The sequence below is a fragment of the Pleurodeles waltl genome, chromosome 5 (assembly GCF_031143425.1).
Source record: "Pleurodeles waltl isolate 20211129_DDA chromosome 5, aPleWal1.hap1.20221129, whole genome shotgun sequence".
Classification (NCBI taxonomy): domain Eukaryota; kingdom Metazoa; phylum Chordata; class Amphibia; order Caudata; family Salamandridae; genus Pleurodeles; species Pleurodeles waltl.
This window is the reverse complement of record NC_090444.1, coordinates 371,126,573-371,152,298: the sequence shown is the minus strand read 5'-3', so window position 1 is coordinate 371,152,298 and position 25,726 is coordinate 371,126,573. Positions and strand designations below refer to the sequence as shown.

Sequence of the window (25,726 nt, the reverse complement as noted above, 5' to 3'; positions counted from 1 at the left end):
TGAGACTAATGTTGCCGTCACTACAATGCAAATTATCTTACTGACCATAAGAGTCCCAAACATCACTGATTGCAAAATATACTTGGTCCACCTGGATGTTTCTTTGATCAGACAAGATCTCTGTAATGTGGATGACAGGATTGCAGAGGTAAAAGAACTGGCCTCAATAGCTGAAGCTTCCCTTCAGACCCTGAGACACACTGGCTCACTTTTCAGTTGCCTCGAAATGTATTGAAGAAAAGAAGCGAAGATGCAGAAGGGCAGGCACATAGAAACAGTCTCAGAATTTGAGTTTACCAGAGGGAGATGAAAGCACTAACCCTGTGCAGTCAATCACAACATGTTAGAAGGTATGGTTTCCAGTTGAGGAATGTATTAACTGTTTTGTGATAGAAAAGGGCTGCCATGCTTTAATTTTCAATCCCCTCCTAGGGCGCCACCCTGTCTGTCACTGTAAGAAAGCTTTGTTAAATTGACAGACTCAAGATTCTTAAGGCAGCATTATGGGCAAGTGAGGTGACCTTTGAATCCAGCAGCATTATGCTGTTCCCACACTATGCATGTCTGGTTCAGCAGTAACAACTTTCTTTTATTGCATTAAAGCGAAAGAGGAGAGTGATTATAGCTGGATTATACTCTAATGTATCCAGGAAAATTGAATGTCAACTTTCAGGTGAAGTCCTCTATCTTTGACACTCAAAAATCTGCTTGGGACTGGTATTGATGACAGGGGCACTTGCACATTGTCATGATTGCTCCATATTTACCCCGATTGAATTTGCCATTGAGGCGACCCCAGGAGAGAACAAAGTGTAGATGCAGCTGGAACTGACACAGAACAACAGTGGTGGCGAAGGCTGCATGGCCAAACCAACTGAGGTTTTGTCCAGAATAAGCTTGACAGACGACTACACACACCACAAAATCCGACGCAGAAATTAAAGACTCGAACATAAATCTGAACCAATAATGACCTCCCTCGTGGAGGCTCTGAACACATTCACATTGGCAGTGGTTTTATGGTGATGCTTGTTGCTGCTGTTTCCTAGTCAGAGGGGATGGTACAGCCAGCAATTTACACATCGACCCACACTTCCCCTGGGGTTTCCAAAATTTTTTAGCATTGTATTAGAGTTATGGCCAACAGGTACTTCTGGGGTAAAATTGTAGGGTGAAAGGGTTTCAAGACGAAGATGCAGGGTTGTAGACAGGGTCACTGGAGTTATGTGATTCTGTGGCTGTGGCATTTTCCACATAATTATGGATTGCCACATTTGCCGCATAATCCTTCATCGACTGCATAATCTGAAGATTTTGCCAAAAAATGTTTTTAGTTCAAACAGATCAAATATTTCTAAAGACACAGTTACTGTACAGTGGAAGGCCCCTCTCAAAGTTTGACTGCTCATCTCTCAGTTGCTTATTGCTGTATTTTGGTATTACATTGATACCCTCAATGTGAAATCTTTCCCCAAACAGTGTTATCATGTATAAAAATGGCAAAATAAGGACGTAGTACTATCACAAATTGTGCTGCATTATGCTGCATAATTTGCCTTTTCTTGTTTCATAGTATTATTAGTCACCCCTGCCATGTAATTTGATTCTCCCCTCTTAATAATTCCAGTGGCTCTGTTTATAGATAGGACATAGCAATACAACACACGCATATAATGTGACATAGCAGGATTGACACAACCACCCTTGTGGCTATTGATCTGTGGGACCTCAAACTTTAGACACCTGGCTCAGATGACTCCTAGTAAAATAACATCTAGGACACCTGCCTTGAAGATCACCTCCCAGAAATGTAATGGCCTAAATGATAAAATAAAGCATAGTACAGTATGATGGTTTGTATATAACTAAAGCCCAGTGGATACACCTCAAGCACGAGACACACCTCCTTGGGAAATTCAGCTTCAATAGACTGTTATGCTAGGTTTTTGAGGGGTTCCAGAGGGGTGGCCGTTCATTTACAGAAGAACTTTATTGACTGTTACGCTCGTCCACCCAGACAAGATGAACAGATTAACTAAAGATTGAGGCTGCTTAGCAGGGCATACCAGGACTTTTGTTGATATATACACCAACTCCCCCCCCCCCCCCTTCACCCCCCCCCCCCCTTCATATGAAAGACCCAGGGAGAAACTAGAAGCATGCTGTTTGGAACACCAGTGGGCATAAATATAATCAGGAATTTTAATGCCACAGTGGATAGGCACTTATAGGATGTTCATGTTTTTGAGTTGGGCTGGCCCATATGGGCTCTGTGATGTATCAGGGGAGTAAGATGTCTGGATAGTGTTTTTCTTTTATTCTGGAACATATTGCTCATTTTCTGGAATAGATCACCTTTTGCTTCCTGCGGCAGACTTGACTCATGTTAAGGGAATTTGACAGCCATACAGATAGTATAGGAAAGAGAATATGGACGATAAATGCATGGTGACTGACAGCCAGTAAATTTGAGATGTTACTGTTTGAGGATAAAAAGGGAGAGGAGTTTCTATATCAACGATTCTGAAACTGGGTCAATTTCCAGATTGATGTAAATCATATCTGCCCATTTTCCCCCCAAAAAAACACTGAGCTAAGAATTGTGGCCATGGTTCATAAAAATAGATTACCTGGCATAATAACTTCATTAGCCCCCCAAAAAACGACTAAAACCGCTTCATGCCAGTCTGGGGAATCCAGCATTATTTTGATGAGATGCCAAGAATTAGTTGTACATTATTTATAGCCATCAAGAAAGTCTTTTTGCTCGCTAAGGGTAAAGTGCCTATGGTAAATTCTATACAAAGTATAACCTTCATACATGCACTTTATCAAAAGCCTGGGCCACTAGTGAGGGCAACTAGAGCAGTATCATTCCCCTTCAATGTAGAGCGAGGAATGAGACTTTGCTAATATTTTTTTGCTTTAACAATAAAACCCCCGTGTTAGAAATTGGGTCTCTAGTTGGCAAAGTTATGCACCCTGTCCAAGTAGGGAGTACAATCCTAGTCAGGGCAAGTCAATTACACAACATAAACTCGGCTTGGGGTGATTTGAAGTAGTGAGCGGCTTAGGTTCAGCAGGACTGCTCTGGGTGATCAAAGTTGCAAGCGGAAGAGTTTGTCAAAGCCACTTGGGGTGATTGAAGTAGCAAGCAGCAACGGAAAGCAAAAGCCGCCCGGAATCACTCTGGGTTTGGTGAACAGGTCTTGGGTTGCCAGGAAGAGATCAGCAGGCAGCAGGGCGGTGCAGCAAAGCAGAGCTGCTGTTCCTGGGAGCAGTCGATCCTGGCAGAGTGGAAATCCTGGCACACAGCAGTCTTTACTCCAGCAGGGTTTTCCCTGAGTCCAGAAGTGTACTGTCAGTATTTATATAGAAAAGTCCCTTTGAGGTGGGTGGTGACCACAAAGAGTTCTTGTGAAGCGCACAGGTCCCCCTTTCTGGTCAGCCTCGACCCAGACTAACAGTGGGAGGTAATCAGCCCCTTTGTGAGGACTCTGGCCATTACCTCTTGAGATGTAAGTGGGAGCCCTTCCCAACCTCCTCCCCAGGAAGACCAATCAGTATGCAGATGTAGCTGAGTATCCTGTGTTGTGGGTTTTTGAAGGAAATGCACAAGTGTAGCTGCCACCTAGCCCAAGCCAGGCGTGTATTGGAGATAGGCTATGGGTACACAGTGCAGTCAGTGGACAAAAATGTCCACTGGCAAGCAAAAAAACTGATGGATTAAACCTAGATCTGTGACTGGGAGGTGACTGTTTGATTTGCTCTGCATTACGTCCATCAACTGTCTTTGCTTTTGTCGCCCCAAGTGGGAAGGGTATGCCCAGAGGTGTACCTGCAAATTACATATGCCAATTGTGGATACACCAATGTTACCATGTTTTGGGGAAGCAGCACATGCACATTAGCACTGGTAAGCAGTGTTAATGTGCTCAGAGACCGAAGGCCAATTAAACGATGCTCAGAAAAATAGGAAGAGAAAAGGCTAAAGTCTGGGGTAAGCCCACTCTAAGGATGTTGCATCTAAAAATTTGTGCCCCTCTTCCCCACACCCCTAGCTGAAAGTAGAGACAGCTATCCAGCCTCTAGGGAGTTCTCATCACTAAGGCAGAAGAACTTAGGTAGACTGTCAGCATTGGCGTTGTCTACCCCAGATGGGTGTTCCACCCTGAAGTATATACCCTGTAGGGAAATGGACCACCTGAACAATTTTGGATTTTTGTCCCTCATTTGCATTAGCCATCTGAGGGGCATGTGGTAAGTCTGAATCAAAAAGTGAGTGCCAAACAAGTATGGCCTCAAATGCTTCAGGGCCCAAACCACAGCAAATGCTTCCCTCTCTATATCACTCCACCTCAGTTCCTGGGGAAGTAGCCTCCTAGAGATAAAGCCCACAGGATGATCCAGGCCTTTTCTCAATGAGCTGTGACAATATTGCCCCTACGCCATGCTCTGAGACATCAGTTTGTACAATTAACTCTTTGGAGACGTCCGGGGCCTTGAGTACAGGAGCTGTGCACAGGGCTTGCTTCATGGAGTCAGACACTTTTTGGAATACCTCTTCCCAAATCACATTCCTCAGCTGCTTCTTAGAGGTCAGCTTAGTCAAGGGGGCAACAGGAGTGCTGTATACCTTGACAAACCTCCTATAGTTCACAGTGAGGCCCAAGAAGGCTCTGACCTCTGTCTGGGCTTTGGGGGGGCTTCCAGGCCATGAGGGTTTCAGTCTTGGCCTGGAGGGGTTGCACCTTACCCACACCCACCAGGTTTCCCAAGTACACCACAGACCCCTGCCCTATCTGGCGCTTACTGGCCTTGATAGTCGGGCCTGCCTGTAGCACGGCCTGAAGCACTTCCCTGGGGTGGTAGAGGTGGTTTTCCCAGCTGCTACTGATAACAGCTATGTTGTCCAAGTAGGTAGCAGAGAAGGCCTCCAAACCAGCAAATACCTGGTTTACCAGGCTCTGAAAGGTGGCCAGAGCGTTTTTCACTCCAAAGGGCATCACCCTGAACTGGTAGTGACTGACCTTTCCTTTGCCAGTACACTGATGTGAGATCAAAAGTACTTGGCAGCCCATAACCTGTCAACCAGGTCATCAGCCTGGGGATGGGATGAACATCAGTCTTGGTTACAGATTTGAGCCCTCTGTAGTCACACTGTACCTTAGTTCAGGTGTGGTGCCCGGTGGGGCAGCTTTTGGTACCAGAACCACAGGACTGGACCAGGTGCTAATGGAGGGTTCTTTCACCCATAAATCCAGCATCTTATTGTCCTCACTCTTGATGCTGCCCCTCACCTTATCTGACAACCTGTAAGACTTGTGCTTGACAGTGAAGTTGGCTCCTGTGTCCACACCATGAGTACACAGATGGGTAAACCCAGAAGTAAGGGAGGAAAGAAAGGAGAACTGTTCCAATACTTGGTGGCAGTCTCTCTGCTGTTCAGGAGTCAAGATGGGGGGAAAGGATCACTTCTTCCACAGACCCATCCTTCTCCTTGGAGGCTAAGAGGTCAGGAAGGGGTTCACTCTCCTCATCAGCTCCCATGAGTCACCAGCAACAGGGGGACCTCAAACCTCTCAAAGTGAGGTTTGATGTGATTGTTATGAAGCACCATATAAGGTTGCCTCGGGGTCTTAAGGTCCAGCACATAGGTGACCTTATCCTTCTTCACCTACTCGTAGGGTCCGGACCAGCGATCCTGGAGAGACCCAGGCTCCACAAGTTCCATCACCCACACTTTCTGACCATGCTAAAATTCCACAGTGGTAGAGTTTTGGTCATACCACTCCTTCATTACAGCCTGTCTTGCTTCTAAGTTGTCAGAAGCTTGCTTCCACAACAACTTAGTCATTTTGCTATGGAAGGCCAGCATGTAGTCTACTACATCCTGGAGGACTTTCTTGGGAGCTTTCTCCCAACCATCCTTAACCAAGCTAAGATGTCCCCTGACGGGGTGCCCATACAGAAGCTTGAAGGGGCTGAACCCCACTACCTTCTGTGGTACCTTCATGTAGGCAAAAACCAAATAAGGCAAAAGGATATCCCACTTTGTCCTTAGGCAGACTTTTGATCATGTCTTTTAGGATATTGTTGAACTTTTCAACAAGCCTGTTGGTTTGCACGGTGGTAAGGGTTAGGAAACGTGTAGGTTACTCTGCAATCTTTCCACATGGACTGCATATAAGCAGACATGAAGTTGGTACCCCTGTCAGACACCACTTCTTTGGGGAAGCCCACCTGGGTGAAAATTCCCATAAGGGCTCTTGCCACTACAGGTTCAGTGGCGGTCCACAGAGGTATGGCCTCTGGGTACCAAGTGGCATGATTTCCCTCCCCTCTCCCTCCCAGAACCAGGATGAACTAGTTAACAGAAGTAGTCTGGGATCCATGGGCCTAATGACATTGATGGCCACTCTTTCAGAGGGGGTGCTAATAACTGGGAATAGTTTCAGGGGAGTCTTCAGCTTCTGCTCTGTCTTCCCACTAGCCTGGCAGATCACGCAGGTCCTACAGAACATGTCCGAGGAGGTCCTCATCTTGGGCCAATACAAGTGGGGGACACGCCTTGCAAAGGCCTTGTCTTGGCCCAAGTGCCCTGCCAGGGGTATCTCTTGAGCCAGCTCCAGTAGGAAGGCCCTGTAGCATTGGGGGACCACCGGGGCCCTTGTTATCCTATGCACAGGAGCCTTAGGCTCACTTTGTAGGAGGCCGTCCTCCCAGTTAATGTGATAGCTTCCACAGACATCACCTGCTTCTTGGGCTTCGGTCTATCGCCTTATTCGCTCAAGGGTTGGACGCTCTCTCTGTGCCAAACAGAACTCCTCCTTGGTGGGTCCTCCTTTCACCTCCCAGTCTGCAGGGTTAGGCAGGTTGCCTAGGGAAGCAGTGCCCTCCTCAGCAGACTCCAGGGTGACCTCAACGGGTGCCCCATCCATCTCACTAGCGGTAAACTCAGGGGCTGGTTTATCACACCCTCTGCCTTTCCCCTTTTAAGCAGCTGGCTGGGCCATTGTTCCATGCTCCAGGCCTTCTTGAACCCCGCCCCTCTCTCGGACAGGCATGGATCTTGTGGTAGCACAGATCCAGTCAGGTAACACCCACATCTTCACATCAGTTCCACCTGTTTCCAGACAGTGGACTCTAGGTCATTACCTAACAAACAGTCCACAGGCATACCAGAGCTTATAGCAACTCTCAGATGACCTGAAACTATCCCCCCCCACTCAAATGGAACCAAGGCCACAGGATAGTGATCCCCTCTGTTGTCAGTCACCACAACTTGGGGGAGTGCATTGGGAGTCACCTGCTCTAGGGACACCGGTTGACTCACTACCATAGTCATGCTGGCCCCTGCGTCCCTCAGAGCCTCAACACCTTGCCCATTGATGGTGACCCATTGCTAATACTTTATAGTATTGCGTGGCACATGGATCTTAAGAACCATCTCACTATCACCCAGGGATACTAGGGTAACTCCACTAACCCCCTCACCCCCCATTAACTGGGACAGTCTTCCCCCAGCACTATGCTAGCCAACCCTGGATTCTTACCTCCTGTGGGAGGGTGTGCCCTTTTTTTGGCAATTGGGGCCCCCCTTGTACTGTCCATACTTGCCTCACACATAGCACTTGAGTGTTTTGAGCTGCTGACGTTCGTCAGGGGAGTTTGGTTTCTGATGGCCAGATTGGGAATCTGAACCAGAATGTTAGACCTGGCAGCTCTTGGCGTGGTTTCCCTATACTTTTTGCTTCCGACCCCCTGTTTTTGGATCCTGTGCTGTAATTCATTGTAGTGGTTTTGATACTCCGGGCACGTTACCACTGCTGACCGGTGCTAAAGTGCAAGTGCTCTCTATCTAAATTGTATCGGTGGTTGGTTATCCATGATTGACATATATGATTTACTAGTAAGTCCCTAGTAAAGTGCGCTAGAGGTGCCCAGGGCCTGTAAATCAAATGCTACTAGTGGGCCTGCAGTACTGATTGTGCCACCCACATGAGTAGCCCTGTACACATGTCTCAAACCTGCCACTGCAGTACCTGTGTGTGCAGTATTAAACTGCCAATTCTACCTGGCCAGTGCACCCACTTGTCAGGCCAAACCCTTCTATTTGAAAGGGCATTGCCTGTCCTCACACAATGCAGCCCTGGTGTCTGGGGCCGAGCCTGGGCAAGGCAGGATCTTGTGAACAACAGAGACTTTCCATTGAAGTTTGCCTACTTCAAAGGCAGAAATGAGAATAAGTAGTGGACCCAAAACCCCAGATTTTCAGATTACTTCTGGATCAAGAGGAACCTCTGTCAAGGAGAAGAGCTTGATGCTTGAGGAGGGTGCCACTCTGCCTGTTGCTTTGCTGTGCTGGCCTGCTGCTGCTACTTCTGCCTGAAGAGGGAACGAATTAGACTTAGCTTTCTGAAATCCTGGTTGTGAGGTTTCTCCAAGGGGTCGAACTGAGCTTGCCCCCTGTTCTGAAGTCTCAGGGACATCAAATACTTCATCTGCCAGTGTCTCGGCTCTTCTGCTGGGAGTCCTGACTTGCTAAGTGGTGCCACATCCAGTCCCTGGGGCCTTGGGAGTGAAAGCTGGCAACCTGTGGGGGGAAATCCACAAACCGCTGTGTGCGTGTCAGAAAAATCAACGCATGCCCTGTCCCGCGGCTGAAAATTCAATTCAGCACCTGTCTTGCACTGGAGAAATGATGCAGCACCTGTTCTCACCGCGGACTCTTCGCACAGTGCATCAGAAATTTCCATACACGGATCCGAGGCATCAAAGTCTTCAACATCCCTGCACGGACCCGAGGCTGCGCACCCGGAGTCAACACACGTCCTCCCTTGCAAGAAAAGAATTGACGCACAGCCTCCGGTGCGAGAAAACAATTGACGCATGGCCTCACTTGCGAATAAGGAATCAACGCATTGCTTGCTTTTCTGACGCACTGTCTCCATTGCAGCTGTATATTTGACACCAGGTACTTTGCGCTAAAATAATGCATCCATTGATTTCTATGGTTTAAGACTCTTTATTTTAAAGATTCTTATCTTTGCTTGCGTATATTGCATTTTTGGTTTTTGAATTTAGGTAAATATTGAATACTTTTCTAAACTGGTGTTTAGTCCTTTTGTGGTGTTTTCACTGTGTGTGTTTTGTACAACTACTTTACACATTGCCTCTGAGATAAGCCTGATTGCTTGTGCCAAGCTACCAAGGAGGTGAGTAGAGGTTATGTGAGCTGTGTATTTCCTTTACCCTTACTAGAGTGAGGGTCCCTGCTTGGACAGAGTTCAAACTGACTGCCAACCAGAGACCCAATTTCTAACACAGACCCTTTCCCCTGTCAATTGTTTTGTTGGCCTTTAGAGAACCCTTTCTTTTTATCTCTCCCCTCTTTCTTCCGGGGGGAACCCTAATCAACCTTTTGGGCCCCCTACCTCCTGAGATACCTTTGTGCTGATCCAGGTGTGGATGAGTCACCACACCCACTTAGAAGCACTTGTCTACACCACACCCAAATAGAAGCACATGTCTACACCTGCTCACATTAGCAAACAAGCATTGTTAAATCCAATTATGTAATACAGCACATTATGTGCTGTGTTTGCTTAGAAACATGAAGGTTTAACCACGAAAAGAGATATGATTTAACCCTAATCCCTGGGGATGCTGACAGATAACGCAGGAGACACCTTGGGGATTCCTGACCGTCCTCCCCACCAAGGACCCTCTCAAAGGGCGGGGCCTGGAAGGGTGCAGGAGATAGAATTTTGTAGTAAGACGTGGAGCATGAACTGTGGATGCGGGTTCCCAGGAATTGTACTCAGGCCCATATCCTTTCCAAGCCAATAAATAGTGTAGAACACCACAGACTTGCCTGGAGTCAAGAATTTTGGCCACTTCAAATTCCCATTGCCCGTGTACTTTTACCAGGGGAGGTGGTGGGGCATCGCGGGTATCAGTGCAATAGGGTCGGAGTAACAACACATGAAACACGGGGTGTACCTTGAAATCATCTGGCAATGTCAGTTCTACTACCACAGGATTGATGATTTTGGCAATGGGAAAAGGGCCTAGAAATCAGAGGTTTAATTTTCTGGATCCTGCAAGATGGAGATTTTTTGATGAGAGCCACATCTGATGTCCTATCTGGTAAGAGGGAGCAGGTCTTCTTCTTTTGTCTGCTTGTTTTTTTACTTGAGCTTGGTAGATTTTTAAATTATGTTGTAATTGTTTTTGAATCTCCTGTAACTCTTTATGGTGTTTCTGTACTGATGGGACTCTTGTGGATGTTTGGGACCCAGTTATAGGTAGCATTCTTGGGTGCAGATCAAACAAACAGTAAAATGGGGATACTCCTGTAGCTATGTGGACACTGTTGTTATATACAAATTCAACAAGAGGGAAAGCCTTATCCCACTTAGTAGACTATGTGTCATTGTAACATCTCAGGATTTGCTCCAGCGATTAGTTGGCACGTTCCGTCTCCCCATCCGTTTGTGGATGATATGCAGAGGACAAGCGGACGTTCATACCAACAGAGGAACAGAAGCTACGCCAAAACCGTGATGTAAATTGGGAGCCACGATCGGAAACAATTGTGATGAGCAACCCATGAATACAATGTGTTGGGCAAACAAATCAGAGAGCTTTGAAGCCGTAGGGAGGCGTTTTAATAGAACAAAATGAGCCATTTTAATTAGGTAATCTACAACCACCCATATGACAGTGTGTCCATTGTAAGCTGGGAGGTCAGAAATAAAATCCATACTTATGGAATGCCATGGGGCCACCAGAATTGGCATGGGCAGTAACAATCCTGTGGCTGGAATATGTGAGGTTTTTGCCTGAACACAGGAGGAACAAGTCTGGGCGTAGCTTCTGACATCCTGCACAAGTGTGGGCCACCAAAACCATCTTTGACAGAGATCTAACATCTTTTTCTCACCGGGGTGACCTGCGAGGACAGAATCGTGTCCCCAGTGTAACACTGTATCCCGTAATTCTTTGGTAGGGACGTACACCTGATCAGCATGGTATACTAAACCCTCTTTTTCAAGCACATCATTCGAACAGGGAACCTTGTGTTGGGCTACCTGTATTTTCTCAAGGAATACTTGGGAAGTGCACACAGCTATGATTTTGTTCTGGGGGTGTAATGCTTCTGGCCAGTTCTAGCGCAACATCAGAGGAAAAACCCATCCTAGACAACGTGTCTGCCTTTTGTTGTGTAGTGCCGGGCCTATAGGCTATTACGAAGTCGGACTTGTTAAAGAATAGAAGCCAGCGTAATTGACGAGGTGTCAGGTCCTTGGTCGCTTGAAAATTACGGTGATCTGTGTAAATAGTTACAGTGTGTCTAGTTCCTAGTAGGTGGTGACACCATTCCTGGAAGGCAAGCTTAATGGCCAGACGTTCCCGCTCCGCCACCGTGTAATTTTGCTCTGCAGGTAGCAATTTCTTTGAGAAGTAAGCTACTGGATGGAAATGCCCAGACTCCGGATCTCATTGGGACAAGACCACCACCCACTGCCATTTGGGAAGCATCTGCTTCCACGAAAAATGGCTGGGCAGGGTCAGTATGATGGAGAGTGGGTGCTTCAGTGAATGTGTTTTTAAAATGTTGGAAGGCTTTCTCAGCTTCTGCATCCCAGAGGAACTTAACCCCCTTTCGTAGGAGACGAGCTATGGGAGATACCACAGTAGAAAAGTGGGGCATAAATCTCAGATAAAATTTTGCGAAGCCCGAAAACTGCTGCACTTCCTTGATGGATCTTGGGACTACCTAATCCAGAATGGCCTGTACCTTGGACCTATCCTTAGAAATTCCATCGAAAGTTATCACAAATCCCAGGAATTCTACAGTTGTAGCATGAAAAACACATTTTCCCAGCTTGGCGAAGAGATGATGCTCACGAAGCCGTTGTAAAACAGCTCTTACATGCCCTATATGTTCCTCAGTGGAAGACAAATAGATCAAAATGCCGTCTATGTATACCACTACACAGATATGCAGAAACTCCTGCAGCAGTTCATTGATGAAAAATTGAAGCACTGCAGGAGCGTTGCACAACCCGAAGGGCATCACTGTGTACTCGAAGAGTCCGAATTTAGTTCGGAATGCCGTCTTCCACTCATCCCCCTTCATCACTCGGATCAAGTGGTAGACGCCCCGGAGGTCGAGTTTAGTATAAATTGTCGACTGATGTACCTGATCTAAAAGTACCGAGATCAATGCAAGAGGATACTGATTATTTTTTTTTTTTTTTTTTTTTATTGGTCACTTTGTTCACTGCGTGATAATCTATACAGGCGTGCAGCTCACGATTCTTCTTGGGCATGAAGAACAAAGATGACAATACTGGTGACGTTGAATGAGGAATGAAACCCTTAGCCAATAGATCATCCAGGTAGTCTTGCAGGTATCGATTCTCAGGCTCAGAAAGAGCATACACTCTACTACATGGTAGCGTTGCTCCTGGAATCAAGTCTATACGGCAATCGTATGACCTATGTGGCGGCAGCTGGGTGGCCCTCTGTTCACTAAAGACATCATGGAAGTCTTTATACTGTGCAGGAATGGCCAGTGAGTTGTCCGGCTTGAAAGCCGTACAATATGTGGACCCACAATGCAAGGGTGTCGCTAGTATTGGTTTGTCTTGGTAACAGGAGTGCCAGCAATGTTGAGAGTCTGTCACTGTCCTTGCTGCCCAGTCAATTTTGGGATTGTGTAACTGAAGCCAGCGTATCCCCAAAATGGCTCCAAATACTGGGGTATCTATGAGGTCAAACTGAATTTGTTCTATATGGTTGTTTGCGCAAAGCATGGACAAGGGGGCTGTTTGATAAACGATGAGCCCGGAGGACAATTCTGAGCCATCTACGGCTCTGACTGGTTCAGGGACGTCTTTTCTGGCAGTCGTAATATTTAGGGTTTTAGCCAAACCCAAGTCTAAAAAGTTTCCGGTAGCCCCAGAGTCATGCAATATGGGAATGACCTTACGAACCTGAGGGGACAACATTAACGTCACAATAAGAGTTAGATGTCGCGGTACTGGACTGGTGGTATTAGCCAGAAGATGTGAGACCATATTGAAAGAAGCGCTCGATAAAATGGTCTCAGAAATAATCAAGCAAGATCGTTTTCTGACTGGTCAGGAAGAGAGAATTCTGGCCATGTTACGCTCCGATGGCTGTCTTTGGAGCAGTAGGCTTGTTAGGACATTCCCGAGCAAAATGCCCTGCCTTACCACAGTATAAACAGTTTCAATTTATTCCTACGTTCTTTCTCTTCCTTCACTGCCAATTTGCATGGGCTCAAGTGTATCATGAGTGGGAATGGTGGACTTCTTTTTCTTAGTTTTGAGCACCACTAAGCGTGTGTCACCCCTGAATTTTTCTCCCTTACGTTCAATCAAGCGGTGATCCAATCGTACCACCAGGTCAGTGAACTTGGAACACTCCGTAGGAGGTTCCACAATTTGGGCTAGAACATCCTTGAGATTGTCCCAAGGCCACGATAGAAGAGAGAGGTCCTCTTCTCCTCGGGCCACTCAGTCTCTGCCACCAACTGATTGAAAGAGGTGATATAGGACAGTAGATCCTTGTTTCCCTGGCGCAAATTCAGCAACTCCTTGTCACTGGCTTGCACGAAGAGATGTTTGGTGAACAGTTTCCGCAAGGCTTCCTTGAACCGGTGGAAATCATACAGTATAGGGTCATTGTGCTCCACCAGCAGAATGGACCAATTAACTGCATTGCCTCCCAAATAAGAGATAATAAAAGCTACCTTTGCAGCATCGTTGGAGAAAGCAGCTGCCCAACACAAAAAAATTTGAACTTGGCACTATCTCCAAAAAACCTTTCTGGATGAGCTAAGGGCACAGGGTTGATGTTGTGACCATTACCTGCATGGTTTGTGTGGTGGAAGTCGTTGGACCTGAATCGGGTCTAAGAACATGATTAGACGGGTCAATCCGAGGGGCCTGTAGTACTGGAGATCTTTGTTTTAGTTTGACTCCTCCCCAGGGGGTGTCTTGTGTTTTATACCGCTGTAGTTCAGTGTGCAACTCCTGGTTCTCTTGCTTTAAGGAAAGAACTTCCTTCTCTAATCCCGCAAGGGCCCTAGTTGATTCTAATAAAGATGGAGCATCCTGATCAGCTGGTAAAGCCTGTGCTAAACCTTTGAAAGAAACCATTGAGGAATCCATCGCCCAGGCAAGCCCTGTATGTTCTGGCTTGGCTTTCTGTCGAGACGGGCCACTCACCTGAAAAGCAGGATGTCTGCAGGGGCGATGGTATGCCCCCCGACCTCCTGGAACACCTCTCAGCACTTCCTGGTAGACACAGAAACTCTGGCAGGTGTCCCAAAAAGAAAGGGGGAGTGGAAGAGAAAGAGACAAAACACTGGCACGTCTTGCCGGTCCAGCCATGCACCCTGTATCTTAGGAGGGGCAGGTCATTGTTGATAGAGTGATAATAGAGTTAGTGCACTCAACTTCCTTGAAACTGAATCTCTCTCTTTCTGATATGGGCACGGGAGTGGTAGAAGAACACCGGGATGCTCTAGCACTTTTCTTGGATAATAATAACTTTTGGCACAATTGCTAACACTGCATTACCAAAAACCCAAACTGAGTACCATAGCAATAAGTACTGCGACACTAGGGCTGGCTCGACAGAGATTCACTGTTGCACACTACAATTAGAACTGTGGTTGCACTTATCATGCACAAGAAAGGCAAACAAGGGCATTAATTATATCACATGTAACTTTCCTGCATGCATAGGGTTAAACGAAAAGGAACAAAAACAATTCAAGAAATACAAAGGTCCACTCCGGGTTTAAACAGTTAGGGTGGCACAGTTTGGTTTGGTTTCACTGTGTGTGTGAAAACGCTTCAAAAGCAAATTCCTCAAACCTGAAACACAGGCATGAATGACACAATATAAATCCAAGAGTTATGCTATTAGAGAAAGAAAAGTCATTTAAATGCTCTTTTTAAATTGCACTGTCACTTTTTGTAGTACTTGAGCTCAAGCAGATTTCCTGTAGCACATTTAGCCAAGTAACTACAATAATAATGTAGAATGTTCAGAAATGTATTTGTCTTTTCAAGATAAGCACTCTGCCAAAATACGAGGTCTGAAATACACCAGTTGTTCTAGGAAAGCGCGGCGCTCAAAGAACAAACTCCCTGGAGAATACTAGTCACATAGCTGCAGTCTTTTCTGGAGTGCTAGAGGAATGCCTGGTGTCAGCTGGTACAGGAACGAAGAAAAGAATTGCCAAATCAGATGCTGAGATCAGGAAGCAAAGCCAAGCAGGGAGGCATGCTTCACTCTGCTTTTTATAGCCAATCAGGAAAGCAGTTGAGTTTCCACATGTGGATGAGTCACCACACCCAATTAGAAGCACATGTCTACACCTGCTCACATTAGCAAACAAGCATTGGTAAAACAAGCATTGATAAAAACCAATTGTGTAACACAGCACATTATGTTTACTTCGAAACATGAAGGTTTAACCAAGAACAGAGATATGAGTTAACCCTAATCCCTGGGGATGCTGACTGCACCTTCTCCGCAAGTTTCCTGGGTTCAGTCAGGGTGCTATCTCCAGGTGTTGGTGCAGCTCTGTAAAACAATTAGCAAGCATGTGCTCCGTCAAAAACAAGTTGAACAGCCCATCAAAATCATTCACATTGGTTCCCTTCAGTGCCTTACCCAGCATAGTCTAGAAAATGTACCCAGGTTTGTGTGTTGAGTTTGCGACTGGTCCTGAACTTTTGCATTTTGCCCTTCAGGGATCAGACCAAATAACTTGGCTAAGATGGCTTTCATAGCAGGGTAGTTGGTTTGGTCCCCCATGTAGGAAAGTAGCCTCTTTCTAGCATGATTACCCCCACTTTTGGCCTGTTTGTGAGTGTGTGTCAGTGTGTTTTTACTGTGTCACTGGGATCCTGCTAGCCAGGACCCCAGTGCTCAATAGTTTGTGGCCTAATGTGTATGCCTGTGTAGTGCCTAACTGTGTCAAAGAGGCTCTGCTAATCAGAACCTCAGTGCTTATGCTCGCTCTGCTTTTAAATTTGTCACTGTAGGCCAGTGACTTCATATACCAATTTTAGTTGGCACACTAGACCCCCCCCCCCCCCCACCTCCCTTATAAGTCCCTGATATATGGTACCTAGGTACCCAGGGCATTGGGGTTCCAGGAGATCCATATGGGCTGCAGCATTTCTTTTTCCACCCATAGGGAGCTTAGACAAACCCTTACACTGGTTCAGGGACCCCTTGTCCCCTACTCTGGCGGGAAACTGGACAAAGGAAAGGGGAGTGAACACTCCCCTGTCCATCACCACCCCAGGGGTGGTGCCTAGAGCTCCTCTAATGTGTCCCAGACTTCAGCCATCTTGCTTTGCAAGGTGTGGGGGCACTCTGGAGGGCTCTGAGTGGCCAGTGCCAGCAGGTGACGTCGGAGACCCCTCCTGATAGGTCCATACCTGATAAGGTAGCCAATCCCCCCTCTCAGTGCTATTTAGGGTATCTTCTGTGGGTTCTCTGCAGATTCTGCTTGCAAGTTTCCTTCAGGAATCCTCTGCAACAATTTCAGACTCTCCTTACCTCTGATCAACCGCAGCCTGCTCCAAGAAACGCTGTAACTGCAACAAAGTGTCTACAAGAGACACTTTTCTTCAGCAACCTCAGCTCCAAGTCAGCAACTGCAACAGTTTCCACGGTGTGCATGCTCTGGGGACTCTTTCTTCATCCTGCACCAGAAGGCGTGAAGAAATCTCCCGTAGAGTGGCGGAGTCACTCCCCTGCTCCAAGCAGGCACCTTCCAAGACGATGACTGGGACTCCTCTCACAGTGACAAGCGTGCTCCTAAGGACACAGACGGTGGACATCATCGACATAGACTGTCCTGAGGTCCTGCTGATGCAATTTGGAGAAGGTAAGATCTTACCTTCCCCGAGAGTGACTGTACCCCTGTGTACTGCGTCTTCTTCAGCTCCTGGGGCCTCTGTGCACTCTTTGCAAAATTCCTTTGTGCACAGCCGGGCCCAGGTCCCAAGCACTCCATCCTGCGACGCTCAACTCGCTGAGTTGTTCTCCGGCGGCGTAGGACCTTCTTTTGTTGTGCTGCATCAACTGCGTTTTGCACCTCCTTTGAACCCGGGTCCTGCTGCTCCTGGGGGTGCCGGCTGGCATCCTGAGGGCTCTCTAAAGTGCTGAGAGACACCTCTTCCTCCTCACCCAGAGTTGAGGCCCCCAGGTCCCTCCTGGGTCCATCCAGTGCCATTTTGACGAAAAACGCACTTTTGTTATACCCAAGGCTTGTAGGCGCCTTCCAACACGAACTCTCGTCTGCAATGATCTTCACGCAGTGGGACATCTTTTGCATCACGCAGGAACCCGCTGGCATCTTCCTAGGGTGCATTTCTGCAGTCTTCGACTAACCGGGGACTCTTCTTTTGCACCCTCTTCTGGGTCGGCAGGGGCTCCTGTCCTTCTTGGAACTTCTTTCAACTTCTGGACTTGGTCCCCTTCCTTTTCAGGTCTTCAGGTCCAATAATCCAGCAGTTGTTCTTTGCAGACTTGGTTGGCTGCTGCAAAATCCCAAAAACAGAGTGTAGTGTGTCCTAAGGAAACTTGCAATACTTTACTCCTGCTTTTCTGGGTTCTGGGATGGGGTAATTTATTTACCTTTACTGTATTCTTACTCTCCCAGCGATTCTGCACACACTACACTTGTCTAGGGGAGAATTTGTGATTCGCATTCCACTTTCTTAGTATATGGTTTGTGTTGTCCCTAGACCTATTTTCTCCCATTGCATTCTATAGGATTTCCTACTGTTTGCATTGTTCTATGACTATTTACTTGTCTAATTTTGGTGTCTAGTGTATATATTGTGTATAATACTTACCTCTAGCAGGAGTATTGTCTCTAATATAGTTTTGGTACTGTGTCACCCAAATAAATACCTTTATTTTTGCTAACACTGATTATTGACTTTACTTGTGTATAAGTACTGTGTAACTATAAGTGGTATTGCATGAGCTTTGCATGTCTCCTAGTTCAGCCTAAGCTGCTCTGCTATAGCTACCTCTATCAGCCTAAGCTGCTAGAACACTACTACTTCACTAATGAGGGATAACTAGACCTGGTATAAGGTGTAAGTACCCAGGGTACCCACTACAAACCAGGCCAGCCTCCTACACCCCACCTCTAAAGCAAAAAGGGTGTCCCTCCCCACAGAGGGGTGTGTACTACCAAAGGCACCTCCCCAGAGTTCCCCTGGGATCCTCTGCACTTATAATGCAACTTGATAGGCTTCTAACCACTTATCCATGTCATCCCCCACACTGAAACTGGCCACAACATCTTTTGGGATGTGGATTTTAGACTCACTTGAAGACACTGCAGGTATGCTGCCAACATTTCCATTGCTGGGCCCTACTTCCAGGCTTCTTTCGTCCGGCTCTCTAAAACTGAGCTCATGGGCCAATTTCTTCTCCTCCAGAGTCAGTTTTCTCTCCTTGTGGGCCTGCTCCAATCTAGCAAGCTCCAATCTGAGTTTCCCCTCCTCCCTCCTGTGTGCCAGCTCCTCTTGTGACCGGTTCCTGGAAGAGACACTGCTCCCTGATCTTGAAACCACTCTTGCTCCTGGCAACCTGTTGGCCCTTTCCACAGTTTGTTCACCTTCCTCATGGGATTCCAAGATCAGATCATCCTCTGCCTCAGGAATTTCTTGTTCCTTATCTGGGATGTCCTCCCCTGCAACCTGGGCCTCTGTCCAGACCCTCAAGGCCTTCTGTAGTCCCACCTTCCTGGGGAAACCCCTTGTACAGACTTGGAAATCCTTTCAGAAATCCTTCAGCTGTTGCACAGTGTAAGATTCCAACCTGGTCAGCTCAAAGTCAATTACTGCAGGTATGGCTTCTCCAGAGTGAGACATAGTTTAGGAGAAAAATTCAAAAAGGCCAGTTAGCCAGAATTGAAAAATGAAATCAAAAAGAACAATGCCAGTTGGTACAGGTCAGGCAAAAAATAGGAAAATAGGTCTCTAAGTATGGAGTTATAGTATGCACTGAATCGCTATGTGGTATTGCACAAACACAAGTCCAATCCTCACCGCTGATCACCAATGTTAGAAAATGGGTCCCTAGTTAGTAAAGGTATGTACCCTGTCCAAGTAGGGACGACAATCCTAGTATGGGCCAGTCAATTACACGACATAAAGGAGCCTGTGCCCAGCCTCTGGTAGCGGGGCGCAGAGCAGGCAGGTCTAACTATGAAGGCATTGTGTGATGAAGTATGTGTGCAACACTCATAAATAATCACAGTAGGTACACCACAAAAAGAGACCCCACTCAGGTGTAGGAAAATAAATCTTGTTTATCTAGTTAATTTAAAATCAGCACAATACAGATCCAATTTGTAACTGGTTAAATATTTACTTTGCAAACTCAAAAATAAAGTAAGGTTATTAATTATGCGATCAAAGAGGTGATGCTTGGGATTCCTGTGCACGAGTTCGTGTTGATTCCACAGACTACGGTAATGTAATTGGCTGTGCTCCTATCGGGGAGCAGGTGGTTGATTTCCGGGCTTTGCACAGTGCTGCTGCTGGGCTTAGCTGTGCCGCTCCAGGTACAGGATGAATTCTGCCGACGGATATCGGGGCCGCTCTGGGTGATTGAAGATGCATGTGGCAAAGTTGGCAGAAAAGCTCTGGATGACCAGAGTTGCAAGCGACTGAGTTTGGCAAAGCCACTTAGGGTGATTCAAAGTAGCGAGCGGCAAAGGAAAGCAAAAGCTGCTGAGTCACTCTGGCTTTGGTGAAGGAGTCTTGGGCTACCGGGCAGAGATCAGCAGGCAGCAAGGCAGTGCAGCAAAGCAGGGCAGCAGTTCCTGGAAGCAATCAGTCTTGGCAGAGTGGCAATCCTGGCACACAGCAGTCTTTACTCCAGCAGCTTTTCCTGAGCCCAGAGGTGTATTGTCTTTAGTGGTTCATGGACCCAGTACAAATACTGAAAAGTGGCTTTGAAGTTGGGGGGGTGACTACCAAGAGTTCTTGTGAAGTGAACAGGTCGCCCTTTCAGGTCAGCCTCGGCTCCAGGCTAACTGTGGGAGGTAATTATCCCCTTCTTTGGGAGGGCTCTGGCCCAGTGGCATAACGAAACTTGAGGGGGCCCCTTGCAAAGAACATGGAGGGCCCTCTCAGGGCTCACTCAGTAGCTCTTAGGGCAGACTGCTTTGCTGATGGGGCCCCTGTAGCTCGGGCCCCCTTGCACTGCAGGTGGGGGAGCCTTTTGTTACGCCACTGCTCTGACCAGATGTAAGTGGGAGCCCTTCCCAAACTCCTCCCCAGCAAGACCCATTAGTATGCAGATGAATGCAGATGTAGCTGAGTATCCTATGTTGTGGGTGTCTGGAGGGAATGCACAAGTGTAGCTGTCACCTAACCCAAGTCAGATGTGTATTTGGGGTAGGCTGCGGGCACATAGGGCAGTGAGTGCAGAGAAATGCCCTCTTTCTAGAAGGTGGCATTTCTAAAACCGCAATAATAAATCCGACCCCACCAGTAAAGAGGATTTATTATTAACATTCCAATGGTACTAAACATGATGCAGATACTTCTCCCAGATCAGAAAGTAAAAGTATTATAAGGAATTCCCAATGCTGGCTTATGAGAGGGGCAGGCCTCGCTATAATGAAAAACAACTTTGGGAGTTTTTCATTACCGGTACATGAAAACCTAAAATTATATGTCCTGCCTTTAGCTTACATGGCACCCTGCCCCATGAGCTACCTAGTGTCTATTTTAGGGCTGACTTATGTTTGAGAAAAGAGGGGTTTAAGGCTTGGCAAGAGGCTTCAAATGCCAAGTCAGAGTGGCAGTAAGACTGCACACACAGGCTCTGCACTACCAAATTTATCTTTGCTTCCGATTTCTTTGGGAAGATTTTTTTTTTTTTTTAATATAAATGGAAGTTGATTGTCGGACACATCGCTTCATGACTGCACCTTCCAGCTCCATCCCCTTTCTGCTGCTGCTCACTGACCTCCATTTGATGGTATCACAGAAGAATAGTTTTCGGTTTCTAGCCCTGAGCAGACAGATGATTGGCAGATTCCTTGGTCTAATATTTTGTGAGAGTACGCGAACACAATGAGTTCTAACCGGTACTCTAAAACGGCAAACATTTATTTACTTTTTAAATGCTTATTTGTCGGTGCAAGCAGCAGTAGCTGTTGCAACAGTAAGCCCAGTAAAGCGTTTACGTGATGTTTTATTATGTTTTTTCGGTTTACTGAATTGTTTACATTTGCCATTTGGGATGCATGTGACATAGCTTCTTTATGCTAGGACTTCTGCAGTATACAGTATTATTTGCCACGTTTACTTTAATACTTACAGATTCTTCTTGTTTGACATCGCGCTGAAAGCGCCTGCTGGGTTTTTCTTTCTTTCTTTGAATGCACGGCTTCTATTCAGACGTTCATTAAAATATTTGCCTTGATTCCTCCTGTCTTGCGTGAGACATTTGCCCTTTTCTGATGAATTGCTAGCGTGTCCGATATAACTATTGGCCTAATTAGCACTGCTTGGTGATTTGAAACTCCTGGCAGGCACCATTATGCTCCTTGGAACGGGAATAAGTGTACAACTAATGCCGTGATCTCATCCCTATTCAGTCTGAGGCGCGCTGAATGCTGATCTGAAAGGGGATTCTAAACGTGCTTAAGAGAAAAATGTCGCGGGTCGTTGGGTTTTTCTCCCAGTACTGAGATCAGTATTGGTCCTACAAAAGTGCCATGGTGACTCTCTAAAGGATGCACTGCAGAGCTAACACTGTGTTTGAACGCGTCGTACGCTTGTTTTGTATCAAGCCCTCGCCCTCATTTTGTTGCAGGTTCCCTATTCCGTGTTTCTAATTTTCTGTAGTGTTCTTATATCATCTAATGCTAAGGCATAGATCTGCCAAAGAAGTTTGCATATACCACACAAAGTGGGGTTGCGAATGATGAGATGTTAATGTTATTGTTGTTCACACTCCAATTGGTGACAATGCGCAGCTTGGACCAATCGTGGCCAGTTCCGGCAGCTATTGGCTCCCGGCTTCCATCTGCAGGGCTGTAATACCTGCTCTCTCCAGAGCCACGAAACACAACTTCAGCCAGGCGGTGCTCCTCGCTCGTGCTCAGGCGCGAGCCTGTTTCAAAGCAAGCGCTGCTGGCAGACCGTACAGCACATGAGAGCTGTTTTGTTTTGCTGCGTGTTTAGGCAGCTTTAAGGGCAAATGGATTTGGAAGTCTTGAAGTGGCTAAGAAATGGAACCCCGGATCAGACTTGAAGCGGCTGGCTGGTTTAGTTCATGGAAAAGGTCACCTTGTCTTTGAGGCGAAGCTATGTTTCTTTCTTACTGGGATTTCCTAGCCCCTCGGGTTTCCGCATCATTTTCTTGAATGCTCTAGACCTCTTTGGGCTGGCAAGCTGTACTCATGGTAGATGCCAAGGGAAAGAACATGAAATGCCTCACATTCTTTTTAATGCTTCCAGAGTCTGTCAAGAGGTCGAAGAAAGGACCGAAGGGAAATGCCAGCAACAGCAGCAAGTTACCACCAGTTTGCTATGAAATCATTACACTAAAGACACGAAAGAAGAAGATGGCTGCGGAGATCTTTCCAAGCAAGAAACCGGCCAACTCCAATTCAAACACCCTCCAGCTGTACCACCAGCAGAACCTCAACAACAACAACACCATCCCCGCACCGAACTGGCAGGGGCTGTATCCCACCATCCGAGAGCGGTAAGAGAGCTGTGGCGTGTATGTGTGCATTTAGGTAGTTAACGTGCATGCCCGAGAGAGAGTTTTCTTAAGGGCACGGGTTGAATCCTATGTGGGTTTGAAAGGACACTGTTTTTTTTCCACCGGGCAAACAAGTGCAAACGAGCATGGCCCATTCAAGAATAGTGAAAGACATGTTCTGGTGTAGTATTGGGAGGGGTTGTTTGTATGAAGTGCCCTTTTCCTTTAACTTGTTATAATTGTTAAACAGTTAAGACTTGCTTGGCTTCTACCTGTTCTTGCAATCGATTGCATTTATTTATAATTACTTTAAACCTTTTAGCAAGTTACAGTCAGCGTGACGAGCAGAATAGTACACGGTCAAATAATAACGTTCCCTCTGTTTCTAGAAATGCAGTGATGTTCAATAATGAATTGATGGCCGATATTCATTTTGTGGTGGGGCCACCAGGCGGGACTCAGCGGCTGCCGGGACACAAAGTAAGCAGCAGCTCCACTAATATTTCCACTTTCGTATAGGTAATGTGAGTGTTCCCCATGCATTTAAGAGGTCCTGCGGGATTTGTGCTGCTGCATCCAGTGAGTGACCTTTCTGAATGCTGCACGGTCGCCTCTGGGCTTCGTCTATATGTTGGTAGAAGACGACTAAACAGATGGTTTGCGAGCATCAGTTTCAGCTCTTTGCTGTGCTTATTTTTTACATATTAATAGCATGGCCTCCTACGTATATACATTTCATAAAAAGCGGGAATGTTTTCAGTTCTGTCATTTGAATGCTTGATGGCCTGTTTAAGGGTTGCTACTGCTCGCCCTTTTCCTATGGCAGACGAGCCCAGTAGGGAATTATGTGTACATTATAACTGCCCCTAAGAGACGACGTAAAAGTGAACTTGTTTTACAATACCGCTGGAGGGGGGTGGGGGGGGGGGGTCCAGCATTGTGTACTGTGCCGTCTTGATTCGTTTTGCCCGATGTGGATTAGCTGGTGTAGTTTGATTTTCGTCAAAAACTGGCATAATAGCTAATGTGTGCCTTCAGTTCATGTGCTTCTGCCTGGTGGTTTAAATTGTCTTTCTCTTTCTCATTAGTATGTTTTAGCTGTTGGGAGCTCCGTATTCCATGCAATGTTTTATGGAGAGCTCGCGGAGGGCAACGATGAAATTCGCATACCCGACGTTGAACCTACAGCATTTCTCGCTATGTTGAAGTAAGTCTTGTTATGTACTGTTATAACCTATAATAAGCGTGCCTTTATCACACATGTTCCTAATATCAAATAATATGCGTGCCTTGAATGAACCACGCTCTGCAAAGGTTGCATTTCTGCAGCATCTAGTTGTTAAAAGGTGCACATGGCAAGAGGCGTCGAGCTCAGCAATGTTTGTCTCAGGATGAGGTACGCAGATTTCCTGCTTGTTCCTCCACTTCCTGAAGAAGCTTGACGCCAAGCTAGAAGCAGTACCTAATCACTCGCCGCCAGAAAGTGGTGTTTCTTTCGCATGCTGCGGTCACCCGTATCTTTCGGTGCCAGATATCTTAAAGTAATGATATTGTTAGCCTGTCCTTAACCCTGATCCCAGTTATTGAATCAAACGTTGTCCTTTGGCAATAGTTTGTCATCTGTGCAAAGAGCTGCCTTTCTAGTTATCGGATTCGAACCTTTTCATTTGTTGTAGGTAGTTTACCCGTTTGCTGTGGACCTCAATGTGCGTTTTTCATGGTGTGCTTTAGAAAGGAAATCCGCTGATACTAAAGAAACGATTTCCAAAAAAATATTGCCTGGAACTTAACAACCATCTAATTACGGCAATGCATTTTGTTGATATAAGGTATTTTTGTCTTTGGGTCATCACGATTTTCCAATTATTCTGCATAATTACCAATGAGAAGACATTTAAACAGTGTAGACTGCAGCAGATGTAGCCCAGCTGATTACAGTATTCAGAAAGAACGTTAAGTAGCAAAGTAGCATACTGTCCTAATTTGATGGTGTCGCCAGGCTTAGAACCCCTTTTCACCTTTACAACATGGAAGCTCTTGCTGTGTAATTCGCTAAGAACACCTGTCATGCAAACTTTACCACTTCTCGAAATATTGTTCACCTCCATTTTCCTTCAAAGGAAGTACCTACCACAAACGCCTAACTTCACCATCCTAGAGACATAATAGGCTGAGACATATGAAGCCGCTGTTACGTAGATTTTCACTTTAATAGTATAAAAGTTTGCACAAGATGCAGCAGACCAGGTCAGTGTGAATATTAATGTACTTGTTATAAGTGCAACCATTTTCAAAAGTAACACTTGCTTAAGCCTAGATTTTTTTTCCTGTTCTTCTGCTCCACATTTCAATTATAAGAACACATCTTGGTAAAAGACAGTTCATTAGACTATTGTTCTTTCAGACAGACTACTAATGGTGTATTTTTCCTACCACGTGGGTGCTCGAAGCGCTGGTTAATTTCCGTTTATTCTTTTTTATCTAACAGAAGAGGGCAGAATTTCTGTTGTGTGAGGACAAAATAGACAGTGGTGCACATTTAATCATGACGATGAAATTAACACGGAGTTCTGATCGCCTAATAATTGTCTTGCTATTAAAGTCAGATATATTTTCCATCATTTGAAGACACCCTAGAACCTGCAGATCAGGCGCAAAGCATGAAACATTCTGCTTCCATATGCAGTTTCCTTTGTATACATCTGAACGTAGAATGGTTACCGTTTTTTTTTTTTTGTAAGCAATAGTGCTAGGAGTGTGTAAAATCCACCATGCACTGTTTTGCATTTTCTGATGGATACAACTACCTGTGGATTCCTCACCTCATGAATACTCCCATGGCGCCAGCCTTCGACGGAAATCTTCTTACTAGTCTCTGCACGTCGACGAGGACGTCACTGTCTCGCAC

General features: G+C 46.2%; 1 protein-coding gene across 2 annotated transcripts in view; it reads left to right on the top strand.

The window, feature by feature from the left end:
• BTBD3 (BTB domain containing 3) overlaps nt 1–25,726 on the top strand; it is an 89,240-nt gene that overhangs the window by 10,052 nt on the left and 53,462 nt on the right. The window contains exons 2-4 of one of the 2 annotated variants that reach the window (XM_069234113.1): nt 22,569–22,818; nt 23,208–23,298; nt 23,907–24,025. In XM_069234113.1, the coding sequence (XP_069090214.1) occupies nt 22,676–22,818; nt 23,208–23,298; nt 23,907–24,025 (353 nt within the window). In that variant the 5' untranslated portion in view covers nt 22,569–22,675. Of the gene's footprint in view, nt 1–22,419; nt 22,819–23,207; nt 23,299–23,906; nt 24,026–25,726 lie in introns of those variants that run through there. The other variant, XM_069234112.1, reaches the window with a different exon arrangement.